Genomic DNA, 14,116 nt, shown 5'->3' with positions numbered 1-14,116 from the left:
CCATCATGCCATGTTATTACCAACAAATTAGGTATAGTTTCTCCAACATACCTCTCCCCCTATAACTCCCTCTTCGTCCCTCCCCCGTCTCTCTACCCCCCATTCATTTCACAAGCATTGCCTGATGCACAATAAAGCCCCAGTCCTCCTGGAACTCACCCATCTCCATGGCCGTGGGTTTGTGGGAGGGAAGTGAGCCTGTCCTGGCTCAAATGCTCTTGTTGCAGACAGTAAACCCTGGACTTGCTGGCTCACCCTTAAACATGTGTTTGTTAAGAACATTTAGAAGTGCTGGTTGTCAAGGGACTTGATGACATTCTCCCTGTACCGGTTGGACCACGTCCGCAAAGCAGCATGACAAGATCCTATGGCATAATGCTTTCTAAATGGACCGGCGTGCCACTGCTGAGGCTGTGGATTGGCCCTGAGAACTGCTGAGGAGCAGAGAAGGTTGGGTGTCAACTGGCATTAAAGGCTTCACTAAAAACTGATGAAAAGAAAATGCCTTCCCAATGGTAACAGAAGACCAGAAAGTGGGGGTGATAACTCAGGACGACAGCTCTTAATACATACGGAGCACATTTAGGCAGGTCCGCACCTCCAGGCAGTGCAGAGCCCTGGGATCTAGTTCACTGGCCTGGACCCATGTGTCCATCATCCAGTGTTACTTCCTCATTCCGAATAAGGCTCAGAATACGCTCTGGATGTCGCTGGACTCTGTCCACATTTTACCAAGCTGTGTGTACGTTAAACCAAAACGTGAAGCCAATATCCATGAAGCACTTTAAGAAAAATGGGAGAGGAGAGGAGTGTGTGGCCACGGAAGGTTAACAATGGGTGCATCTATATAATACCTGTCTTGGAGGAGGGGCTGTATCTTCACAGCTTTGGAAAGATTATGTTCCCAAGAGATGTATACTTCAGGGCTTGGAACTTTCTTTGCTGAAAGCTGATAATTGCTTCTAAGAGAATCGAGTGGAACAAAACATAGAAAACCACTTTTAGGATAATTAAAACTATTTTGGATTTTTTATTTATCAATCTGGTTTCTAATATAATTTTAGTTAAATGAAAGAACATTCACAAAGAATATTAGGCATACATACATAATTTCCTTCTTTCATTCTAGTTTACATGCTGCTGCTTTTAGAGAGTGAAATTTTTTGTTATTTCACAGGAATGGGACCCTCATTGACTTTACAGAAAGAATATTTACGCCAACTTTTCACAACGCTAACCTCCATAGTCACCATGCTCACTGAAAAAAAATGGAAAACGCGAAGAAAGAAAACTTAGACTGAGCGACACTGGGAACTGTCTCGGCCTACGTGAGAGGGGCCTCCGTGTTCTCATAGTCATCCAGAGTCCAGCACTGACTAGAAATAAGCCAAGGCTTGAGAATGGTGCAGGCCGTCCATAGACCTGTTCTTAAAGAACATTTCATCTGGAAAATAAACTTGTGAATGCATGTTAGACAGTAATACCTAGGTGCCCTTCTGCCTTTATTCCTCTGACAGTCTGTGCTCAACGGGAGTTAACCAACTTTTCAACTCTACCATCGGTTTACATACCACTTATATCCAAAAAATACTGCTGGGTAAGGAATAGGACGTTTCCAACGTTATCATGCAGAGCCAGCAGGCTACGCAAAAAGTCACATTTGCTGTTCGTATTATCTTACTTAGAAGCCAGTTAATCACACCGAGGGCCGGGGTAAACTGCAGGTGGATGAGTGGGAACTGAGGGCTTTATGCACCCAAAGTCCTGATTTCTCTGGCTCTGTCCGGGCTGTGTTGCCTCTCGCAGTGTTGACAGTTGGCCCCTTGGCACTCTACCTGATGAATAACTTAGCAGTTGGTTGTGCAGCGATGCCCCGCGTATCTCCACCTTCCCCGAAATGGCCACGTTGTTTCTTTGGATGTGACTTACAACCACAACCCAGAAAGCACGTCTTCTACTATAGGCTCCGTTGACTCTGGCCCTTATACTTGGGTTTCCAAGTATTCTCCCGTCAGGAACTGGGGCCCCTCACAATTGTCTTATAAAGTCGGTAAAACAGCTCTAACTTAAATATAGGCAAAGGAGGACAGAGGTTCAGCGACTTGGCAAAAGTCACAGAGCAAAGCAGGGAGAAAGAGGAAGGGTTGGGCCTCTGTCAGCTGACTCTCAGGGTCCTCACTCCCCAAATGTCATTTAAAAAATGGTGTCCATTGTTTTTTAGTCCAAATTGGCAAGCCTCACTATTATCGTTTCTCACTGATTTCAGGATCAGCTCGTTCTCCTGGGATGGCAGTTTGTGACCTATATTTGGCTGGTTAACTGGAATTCAATGAATAATTCGATTTGATAATTTGCTGCCTTTCTTTTTGAAAACTGCTTGGTAGGATGATGAAAAGGAGCACATATGAGGAGGTTCAAACCAGGTGCTAATCGTTTGGAGGTGTGAGACCTAAAGCAGCCATGAACATGTTTACCCCGGAAGAACAAGCAGAAGACTAGAAAGGAACTGATCCTGTTAGAGAGGGAAATCAAAGCCCCTTCTTGACCTTTCGCTGACACTCTGCTTTCACATCCGGTAGCCATGGCTGTTTTCTCAAGTGCCTTCTCTGGTGTGGCTTGTGTCTTTGTGCCCATCTCTCAGCTGGCACCTGGTGGTTCAACAGATGTTCAACCATAACATGAAAATCTCTTCGGCTGGTACCAATTCTTTTCCCCGTGCCCCTCAATTCCTGCTCCTGTTAGCAAAGGTGGCTCGTTTATCACATGCAGGCAACAGGACATTTTCCAACAAGGGCACTCACTGCAAACTCTCGTTCCCAGCTCTTCAGTAAAAACTTCATGTAAGTCACTTGAGTCGTTGGTTGAAAGCCACAAGGAAAAATGTAGTCTTACAAAGAAGGGCCAGAGAAGAGCTTAACCATAAAATAACTCCTTACCTTTGGAGCTAGCTTCCCTGAACTCTATGGAATGTTATCTTGAGAGCTTAGAATGGCACTGATTTTACGTTCATTCAAAGTCCCCACTGCTGGCTTCTCAGACATAGGTGCTTGCTTTATACACAGAAGCCATTTCCTGCACAAGCAGCACTGAGCCCAGGAGGAGCTTTCCCTGTGACTGTCAACCGGCCTCTTGTTTTAAAAAATGGTTTTGTTTTGTCTGTTCTTATCATGTAAAGATGCATTACCGCTGGCCTTTTGTGCTTGACTGCTGATGCATTGGGATGGAAGATGTTGCGATTCTCCGGCATACGGCTGCGAAGCAAGATTAGGCACCGCGCTTGGGCCCTGTGTCCGGCTGACTAGGCTGCACTGTCCTGAACTTTCAAGGGAGGGAGCTGGAAAGAAGCTGGTTTCCTTTCTTCACGTAAATAAGTTGTTAACCATTTAGAAAGGACTGGATGGAGGCTTCATAAACAGACTCAGGAGTTATTGTGGAGACCACAGTCCCAAAGAGAAGTCAGATCTCCAGCCTTCTTTTGGCACTTAATTCCTTATCCACCTTTTTGTGTCCTGTCTGCTGGCCGGATTGTAACCCCTTTAAGGGCAGAGATGGTCATACCTCTGTCCGTCCTAAACATCCCAAATGATGGTGCTGTGGGAGACCCACTGGTCCCGGGAGGCATTCCAGTGCCCTAGGTTTGGAAATTCGGTCAGAGAAGTGTTGGGTATTCCTTTTAACATTTTATAGCAGGAAAGTGGAAAGAAGAAAGAGAAGAGAAAGGGTGAGAACATTTTCGTATCAGGGACTGTTTTGATTGTTTTAATTCCCTAACCATTTGGAAGTGTTGAGACAATATATAGAGAACAAAGCTATCAAGGAAAATGCAAGAAATAACCAATCTGCATTATTTGTTAAGTACAAAGGTAATGCCTGTGAAATAGGTTTTTAAAAAAATCAGAAACATATCTGTAATAGAACGTTTAAAATTTCCTTTTTCAATTTGATAATACATAAAAGAGCCCCGAATGGAGGCATCTCGGTTCAATCAATAGCCGTTGTTTTCTATGTCATTTGTAAATGTTACAGTGTTCTGATATTTATCATATGAAATACTTTTCATTTTTAATGTTATTTACAGGAGAGCGATTAAGACCCTTCTTAGTTTCATGAGAGGACCTGAGGTCAGCAACTGGAAAAAGGGGTTTGGATTCCCGAGTGTTCTGTCACCGTGGCTTGAATGGGTCGTGTCTCCTGTGGAATGTGCCAGTACTGGTGCCACGTACCTCTGGCAGCTATGGACAACATTTTCCTGACTCAGGAAATTGAGGTCCTCCAATAATTTTGGCATACCTAGTAAGTGGAAAAGTATGCATATACACAAGTAAACTAGAATTTCCATTTTACCGAGGCAGGCTATCAGAAAAATAGCATTGATACCTTTTTAACCTCATCTTACCTAGCAGGAGAAGGAAAACAAGTGGTCAAATATTGGAGTCTAAAATTTTTTTAAAAAGTATTAAGGATAAGAGCCTGAACTACAGTGGGGCTGTATAATGACCATAAATGGTAGTCATTCTAGAAATAACTTTTATGTAATCCTTTATTAAATAAGTGAAATTATTTTTTAGATGTTCCAATAGGAGCTCTGTCCCATCAGTTTATATACTGTAAGTCTATTATTTTTTAATAAAATCAATGAGTTATTTGTTGGAATAATTGGTGAAAGTTCCTGATTAAAGTGAGGTGTGAAATGACTAGACAGATACTCTCTCTGAGAAGCAATTTTGGAGACCAGGTTTGTGGTGAACAAAGCTTCAAATGTATTTGCCAAGGAAGATTGCTGACCCAATGCAGCATGTCTGTTTTAGATGGAGCAATACAGGGAGTAGATGTAAAACATGGCAGTGTTTTTCCCAAAGGACTCCAGAGTAGTAGAAATACAAATAGCAATCACAACTTGGCTTTATTGTGTCTGTTCACTGTCTGCTAGTTTGTCACAGGGGCTTAAAAACTAGAGATTTAAAGCAAACTGAGAACCACTTAATTTATGCATTAGCCAGACAGCGTCCATATTCTTACTACAACTATGAAAGAAACAGAGAAAATGGATCATGACATGTGCCTCCAATCCTACAATGAGATGCTTACACATGCATGTAACATAACCCAGTATGTTGTAGGTAGAGCGGAGGAAAATCAGTGATAGGTACAGATACTGAACAGATCTAAGACTACAAACATAGAACAATATGATCTCACAGAATTAAATGAAAAATAAAACCAGCAATCCCACTGGGAAACCACTTGCCCTGGTACTTAATGCTTCTCTCCGTTGTGTTGATGATGTTGTTATCTCACAGGTGCCATACACCTTCTTCCTTTGACTGCTTCAAGCAGGAACTCTGGGAAAATCGGCACAGGTTGAGGTCTAGTTGAAAACTGGTAAATAATAGGTTCTCTTTGCCTCTTTCTTTCCTTCTCCAATTTATAGGATACCAAAAAGAAACATCATATGAACATGAACTAGTAGCTACAATAGCCCATTAAAAGTTGACTATATGTGAAAGGAAAAGAATGCTGGAGGCCACGTGTCTGTGCATCAGCTTTCCTCAAGAAAAAATATGCACATTCTAAGGGCTCTTAAAAATGTAGAAAACTTGCCCTGTTACCATGGATTTTTAGAACACCTCTAAACACACACAAAATAGGACAGATTTTACCTACAAATTTCAACCATTGCTTAAACTCTAAAAGCATTTTTTGTATTATTTTGTTTTGATACAGAAGGGAGAACTCAGCTATAAAGAAATATTAAAAAGTATTATTATATATTTTTTGTGTGTGACTATCAGTCTCAAGAATTTTCTGTTGCTTGCCTCCCCCAACTTGTGCTGATATTTTAAAGGATGTGCTCAAGAGTATGAAGCAGGGTGCTTTTGTCCCTTTCCCTTCCCCCTCCCTATCCCACAGCCAAAGAGCCACCCCTCAAATGAGCCATTCCTTTTTGCTTTCGTCAATGGTCTCTGTGAAATTGGGGTCGTTGTTCATGATGGCAGCATCTGCGCTCTCTGCTGACTCTGCTCCCTTCGCTTCGTTGGTGTGGTAGGTGCCCTTGTGACGGAACATGTAGCGAATGAGGAAGACCAAGGTGCAGAGAATGGTGAAAATCACCACAGCAATGACCCCTGGTGGAGACAGGACAAGGACTACAGGTTAAACTTAGTCTTACATATCCCACTGACACTTTCCCCCCACTTCACCATGGTTTCTTCAAACACTACCCTCTCCCATAAAAACAAACCTCCAAAAACAATAACTGCAAAAACGAACAGAACTGAAAGGAGAATTAGACCAATTTACGGACTTGGAGATTTCAACACTCTTCTCTCCGTAACTGATAGAACAACTAAACAGAAAATCAATAAGAATTTAGAAGACCTAAAAAACATGAGCTAAGGAAACAACACTAAGCTTACACATCTTCCTTAAAATAGAGGAGGAGGAAGTCCTATTCAACTCACTTTATGAGGCCAGTATTATCCCGATACTAAACCCACACATTATGAAACACATTATGAAAAAGAAAATCATCAAGTAATATTCCTCTTAAATAAAATTTAAAAATCAAACCTAGCAATATGTAAAAAATATATAATAAAGTGATGTTAATTCTAGGAATACAAGATTGTTTTTACATTAAAAAAATAAAGCAATGTAATTTATCACATTAGGCAAATAAAGGAGAAAAACCATATGATAATCTCAAATAGATGCAGAAAAAGCATATGGCAAACTTTGGAATTGGGATTAAGCAGCATCATACATATATAAGTTATACTCAGAGAGGCAGAAACACTTTTATGAAATAAGACAGAAGCAGGGAGAGAATATGGCAATGGGCAACAGGGTTATCAATATTGATCCAAATATGAGGATTATCCCAGGAGAGTCTAATTATTCTACAGGTAGCCATGGTCAGAAGGAAAGACTGGAACAAATTAGATATTCTGGCTTATTAGTTTTCTGAAACTAGAACGGCACAGTCTTTCCAATTTTTGTAGTAAGCTATCCTGGACCATTTGGGACATGAGAGAATGAAAGTGAAAAAAGATAGGAGGGAGTAAGGACATGTCATGGCTATTGCCTCTCAGCTACTTACTTACATATTCAGATTTGGCTAGCTCACCATTATTCTTTTTTTACAGGTGTGCATTAGAAAGTAGCCAGGTTACATTTCCACAGTTTATCCACATCCATACCTCATAATCTGAAGCCATATTTAAATAGCAAAATGAATACTAAAAATCTAGACAACTTGTTTTTCCCCTGGATTATGATTTTAGTGGGGTGCGGTTACGGTGTTTTGGCCAGGTTCAAGCCTTGGATTAATGAAAGGACAGGGTCCTCTCATTGCCATGTGCAAGTCCCAGCTGGAAGGCAGGGCCCTCCCAGCACAATTATAGCCAACGGCTGTGGTTGTAAGCTTGAACCTATGGTCCGAACACGTAGCCCCACGTGCCTTGTGATAGAGTTCGGGTGCATGTAGTTGAGTAGGGATGAAACTCACGAGAATGCTGTAAACAACGTGATCACGCCCCTACTTTGCCTCGTGGCATCTGCTATAAAATAAATACACGGCTTGTGGGCGCTGGCTCTGTCTCCTCATCAGGGAGCAGCGTCCTCCTGAAACCCAGCTTTCATTCTCGTTTGTCTTTTCTCAATCCTTTCACCCCCCCACTCAGGGTCACTGAACCAGGCTGAGCTGGCATGGCACATAGGTGCCCTGGGGCTGAGTATGCCATGGCGTGCAGGCTCCCCACAGATTTTATTGCTTCTGGCCGGCTGGCATGGCTCAGTAATTGAGCATTGATCTATGAACCAGAAGGTCATGGTTTGATTCCCAGCAGCAGCAAATGTCTGGGTTGCAGGCTCAGAGTGGGATGTGCAGGAGGCAGCCAATCAATGTTTCTCTCTCATCGTTGATGTTTCTATCTCTCTCTCCCCTCTACCTGCCTCTCTGGAATTAATTTAAAAATATTTTTTAAAATAAAAAAATGACTGCTCCCCACAGGTGAGTAGCCACAGGAAAGCCTGTTCTGTACATCACCTACCTCCAATGATGGCCGAGTTTCTGTTGACTCCATTTCTTATAGCTTGGCCTTGTCCTGGGTTATATGGGAAATCAGCACTGGCTGTAGAGAAAGAAATGGAAAGTCAGGTCAGAGAGTGAGGTTTACCATTAATCCCAGGTAATGTGGCACCTGTCTTTTCATACAACTCTTTACTTCCCGTTTTCTCAAATGAGATGCCCATTTCAGGTGGACCCATCTTGCTGCTGCTTCCCAGGAGAATCACAGCAACATCCACCCCCATTCCTGCTGGTTTCCTTCACAGAGAAGTGCTGTAACTCCTTTGGAGGAATATCAGAGACTCAAACTACCCGGGCTGCCTGCTCCAGTTCCACTGACAGACATGCTTATGGATTTATAATACTTAAGTTTGGCTGAAACCTGCCTCCTGTCCACTCTTATCCCATTCACAACTGGTGGCAGTGGCTGTACTTACAGATGAGCTTATTAAAGTGTGCAGCATTACTTTAAAAAGCAATCACTTCTTGATATTAATATTTTACATGGCTCTAGCAAAACATTGTACACTTCAGGAATATTTTATAAGGGGGTAATATTTCATGAGAGCTGAGAAGAATATTAATTATCTAATAAATATTCTCTTTCTTTCCCTATTATTAAAAATGTAAGAATCGGTTGTATTAAACTTAGCGACTTCTCTAAGATAAAATAAATATAAAGCATGCAAAAGGCAAACATTATGAAGTCTGTGTATAGGTCAGGAAAGTTATTATCATTCATGTAAGATAATTTAAATTAAAAAAAGATTTCATATTTGCTGGACTTCTGCTTGAGAAGTTACGCTTGAAGGTAAATCTTCCAATAGCAGCAGCTTCTCTGAAGGCAGACTACCTTAGTCCAGTGGTCGGCAAACTCATTAGTCAACAGAGCTAAATATCAACAGTACAACGATTGAAATTTCTTTTGAGAGCCAAATTTTTTAAACTTAAACTATATAGGTAGGTACATTGTTATTAACTTAATTAGGGTACTCCTCAGGCTTAGGAAGAGCCACACTCAAGGGGCCAAAGAGCCGCATGTGGCCCGCGAGCTGCACTTTGCTGACCATGGCCTTAGTCTAACCAGAACCATGGCTACTGAATGGCACCAGTAAAAATAAGAAATTTATAGTAGTTATTTGGCATAATTAAATGTGTACACACTGATGAAATAGGTCTGTGTTATGATTTAGGGAATATCTTAGTAAGGACTCAGCTTTTTTCTTTAAAAAAAGGCATTTAAAATATATGTTTTTATTGATTTTAGAGAGAGAGGAAGGGAGAGGGAGAGAGATAGAGAACCAGCAACCTTTTGGTGCACAGGATAATGCTCAACCAAATAAGCCACACTGGCCAGGGCAAGATCTGGTTATTAACACACACGATTCCTGACATAGACTACAATTCAGAGCACAAGAGTTGCTTTTCAAGGAAGAAAGCTTATACCTTCACCTACCTCCAATGATGGTACAGTTCCTAGGCCTTTTGATGTTGTAACAACTCACTCTGGACACCATTTAGCCCATGTCCTAGAAACATCATCCAGCTTGTATGTGGCCTAGCTGGGATCAGAACCCAGGTAGGGTTAACTCCACAGTCAATAAACTTCCCTATCCTGCCTTTTAGGGCTGTGGGGAGACAGACAGGGGGGCTGTGGAGGAAGTCAGGCCTCAGACAGTTCAGCTTGGGCAGGGCCTATGAGAGGAAGAGCCTTTTATAGGGGATGGGTGAGAAAAATTTGTTTTGTTTTAGACATGTCAAGTTTGAAGTGTCTACAGAACACCCAGGCAGAGAGATCTACTTACTGGATATTTTGTGAGTTGGGTCATATTTCTCATCTCCTTTTGAAAATACACAGAAATCTTCTGTCCTCCTTTAAATAATCTGAACCTTCAAAATATATTAAGTATAGTGACAAAAACTCACAGTGGTAATTCAGTTATTCTACTAGAGGCCCTGTGTATGACATTCGTGCACTTGGTGGTGGGGGGAGGGGTTCCTCAGCCCGGCCTGCACCCTTTCGCAGTCCCGGAGCCCTTGGGGGATGTCCGCAGTCAGACATCCTTAGCGCTGCCGCCACTGTGCTCGCCAGCCCTGAGCCCGGCTTGTGGCTGAGTGGCGCTCCCCCTGTGGGAGCACACTGACCACCAGGGGGCAGCTCCTGCATTGAGCGTCTGTCCCCTGGTGGTCAGTGCACGTCATAGCCACCAGTTGTTCCTCTGTTCGGTTGATTTGCGTATTACCCATTTATTATATAGGATTATGTGATATTCACAAGACTATGAAATTGGTTGCTTTTCTGCTTCAGGTGATGTGAATGGTAGAACATAGCATAGTTTCTCTCTGCTCCAAAGCCTGCTCCATGGCCTTGCATCCTTGGCCACAAAACTGAGTTAACATAGATGTTTAGAGATATTGATATGTATTCCCTGGTTCCTTTGAAGTTATTGACATAAGCATTGGTGGAAGGTGTGGATGTGACCTGAGATGACCCGAGGAGAAGAGCCAGAAGAGAATATTTATAAATATACTAGGATTGTCTTTGGTATACAAATCTGAACTCTTTGGCAAATGGAGCAAAGCTTCCCTTGAGCTGAATTTCTCTCCTGCCTTTTCCCTCATGGAGCCACCACATTCCCTACTCAACATTCTAGGCACACAGATTCCTGGTGCTTCTGGTTGATGTGCCTTTGCTCATCCACATGGCACTCTCTGTCTAGACTTCTGGTTTGCCTTTCCTCTCTTTGTCCATGAAATCCTATGTCTTTCCTGAAACTATCCCCAACCACCTCTATTCAATGGCTATCATCGTAATTCTTGTCACTCCTTATGCAATAGTCACCCTCTTAAAGTCAGGGGCCAGTCTTAATTATGTTTGCAGTCCCAATGACAAACAGTGCAGACAAGAAGCAGAGCTAATTGGATGCTCGTTGACTGGTGCAATTAAAATCAGTCCATTAAGAGGTGTGTAAATGTTTGTGTAGCCTCTTCTGATAATAAAGACTCCCATGCAGATATAATTTTAAGAGTCAGCTGCCTAAACCCAGCCCAACCCTTAAAGCGAAGCAGCATTCTTATTCTTCCCAATAAAGGCAATGAACATACAGAATACAGAGAGGCTACTAATGACTCCTGTGTCCACTAGCCTATGGAGATTAGCTGAGAACAATCAGTGGAAAACCCTCAGGTACAACGGAAGTCCTCGTGAAACTAAGAGCAGGGTTCTGTTTTTTTTTGGCATGAGCATCCCCATTTTCATGGCTTTATTGATAACTTAAGCCTGGTTGTCTTAATGCATGTGAGTGCTCACTCCCTTGAGGCAAATTCATATTATTTTGATGAGCAGAGTTACGGCTATTTTAATAGATATATTCCAAATGATTTCATCTCATCTGTCCTTCCCCTTGGGGACCAAGAGCCTCTTGGAAATGCACACAGAGAAACATGGATACCAAGAAATACGCTGGGACCAGACCACAGAACCCACCCATGGCACATGCTCTGCTCTGTGGCTAACTTCCCAAAGTTTGCTAGAACACAGCAATTTCAGTGGTACTGGAGTATCAAGGAGCCGATATTTTAGAAAATGTCATGAGTAGTTCCAAACAGACTTTAGATATTAACAGTCTCAAGACCAGATTTCTATCAAACAGGCAAAGGCTATTTTCAATACACTTTTTTCCGGGATCCCCAAATGATACTGCGAGACGATGGCCACCAAGGCGTGGCGCTGTTCCAGCTCTGATTTAGAGTCTCACAGAATCGTGTGTGTCTCTGCTTATCTCCCTTGCTGTTTGTTCATTCTATCCATAGACCATGCTTCCTTTGTACCACACAGAGAGTAGCTCTTCCCCCCTCCCCCACCAGCAGAGGACAACAGAACAGATTCCTGCAGGAATTGAGGATTAGAGAGTTTCCACCATTGAACGTGCTCTTGAAATAGCCTGGCTGAGGCCTCATAGCCCATAGATGCACTACAGCCCTTCTCACTCAGAGAAGGCAAATGTATCATAGACGTCAACATATTCAGACATGGATCACAGTCTTCTTAACAAATAGATTCTTCCTTTGCCTTCCATGTGAGGCGCAACCTGAGAGCTCAGCACTGGTGTTTCCTTTCCCCTCCTCCATCTTCAGGTTGGGGGAAAAAAGGAAATAACACACATACTTGGTAAGAGCAGGCCCAGGGGAAGTCATTCCCATAATTATGCGGATACAATAAAAAGGTCAGGTATTAGAACTGGGTGAGCAAAAATGCACTTTCCTTCCCCCAAAAGAATGGAAAACAAGGATGTTTTATTCTCTTTTCTAAGGGCAGTATGCCCTCCCCCTTGCCACCTTCTTGGAAGGATTTCTCAGGAAAGCAAATGCGAGTCCGATTGGCACTCTCCTATCTGTGTGCTTGGCAGGGGTGTGTGTGGTGTCCTTCCCTGGCAGCTGGGACAACCAGGGCTTGAGTGCCAGTGACAAGTAAGGAACCCACCTGTACAGATGTGAGGCCCATTACACAACCAAAGCCCCCAGTGACCATGTAGGGTATTTAGGTATTTAGATGTGACAAGTAGCAAAGCTCTAATTCTAGGATTACGTGAAACGAATCACCAATGGCACTGACTACACTTTCCTCAGATATAAAACTCTCTAGGGCCCAGGATACCAAACATGTTTTTAATTGCTAATTCACATAAAATTCATATTCCAGGAACAAGCTGTTTAGGAAATAATAATAGCACTTCCTACAAGTCAGGTCCTGTTTTAAGTCCTTTTCATGTATTAACTCATTTCATCCTCATGTGAGCCTTGTGAAGTGGGCATATTCCTACACTTGGGAAGCTAAAAATGTGTTTGAGATCCCATGACCAGTAACAGGAGGAGCCAGGGTTTGAACCAGGAAATTGGCTCCAGAAACCACTTGCAAAAACTAAGCTGACCTCTCTCTCTCTGATGAGAAGTGATCCGTCTACACTGGCTCTATCCAATTGACAACAGTATGACATGCTTTTATGGCGACCCACTAACTTAGCCTAATTGCTTCTCTGTGGTTGGGGGCTCTCTGGGGAGACCAATGATATCTAAAAGCTCTGACTGCACTTGTCCGACTTCAAGAGCTGAGCATGAAGAGACCTTTTTTGTCTGACATAGGATAGTTCCATATGATGACAGTATCAGCTGAACCATGTGATAAACTGAGGGCTCCGAACCAGCACTGCAGAAGAACAGAAGCCCAATAGTCCTGGTTCCAGCACCAATCCCTCAGGGGCCCAACCAGCCCAGAGAGAATGGTGATCACCATTCTAGAAGCACGTGTGAAATCATGAATAGTGCTAATTGTGCTTTTAAACATTACTGTTGGAATGTAATTTTTATTGCATTTTTAGAACGTTAAAATTAATAGAAATTTCAAGGCAGGTGCTTAAATATAATAAATGGAATTTAGACAGTTTTAAGAATAGGTTATTAAAAAGAGATCTGCATTCTTTAGCCTCAAATTTATTGCCTGGGCCATTGATCAGGTAGGGAGAAGATGGAATAATAAAGATTATTATTTTTTCACAACAGAATATAAATGAGGTAGTTGTGGTTCTTATTTACTATGTTTCAAAATATGTAAAATTGTAGACTTTAGGCTCAGAAACCAATTGCAAATAAAACACTCGTTTAAATGCATATAAAAATAAATCGAGGTTATCTAACATAACCCCCCCCCCCCCCCCCCCAGAATAACAGGCACTAAAAGCTTTAAGTTGTCATATATCAGGGACAAAAAAATTAGAGAGGAGCTGACATCTCCTTGAGAAAATATCTCCATGGAAACCACTTAAGCTTCAGCATCTAAAGTGATAATGTGAGACACTCCAACAAAACTGCTATTAATTGTAATTTAATTTAAATTGCAACACGATGTTTGCAGTGGGGTCTGGGCTAGATGATGTATATATGCCTTTGTTTTTCCCAGCTTCTTTGTTTCGTTTGCTTTATTCTCTTCCTTTAAATTTGAGTGGTATGGCAGAAAAATTTTTTTTTAAGTAATGTGTTTCAAGCATTTGC

At 42.1% G+C, this 14,116-nt stretch overlaps 1 protein-coding gene across 1 annotated transcript in view; it reads right to left on the bottom strand.

Moving 5' to 3' along the window:
- Positions 1 to 998: 998 nt before the first annotated feature.
- Positions 999 to 14,116, bottom strand: part of CNTNAP2 (contactin associated protein 2) — a 1,802,564-nt gene continuing 1,789,446 nt past the window's right edge. The window contains exons 23-24 of the mRNA XM_070424092.1: positions 8,052 to 8,132; positions 999 to 6,125 (exon numbers count right to left, since the gene is read on the bottom strand). Of these exons, the coding sequence (XP_070280193.1) occupies positions 5,926 to 6,125; positions 8,052 to 8,132 (281 nt within the window). The 3' untranslated portion in view covers positions 999 to 5,925. The remainder of the gene's footprint in view (positions 6,126 to 8,051; positions 8,133 to 14,116) is intronic.

The sequence above is a fragment of the Myotis yumanensis genome, unplaced genomic scaffold (genome assembly GCF_028538775.1).
Source record: "Myotis yumanensis isolate MYYU_CA2020_CCGP unplaced genomic scaffold, mMyoYum1.0.hap1 SCAF_9, whole genome shotgun sequence".
In the NCBI taxonomy this organism is placed as follows: domain Eukaryota; kingdom Metazoa; phylum Chordata; class Mammalia; order Chiroptera; family Vespertilionidae; genus Myotis; species Myotis yumanensis.
The sequence above is the reverse complement of the archived record's forward strand: the minus strand, read 5'-3'. Positions and strand labels throughout refer to the sequence as shown.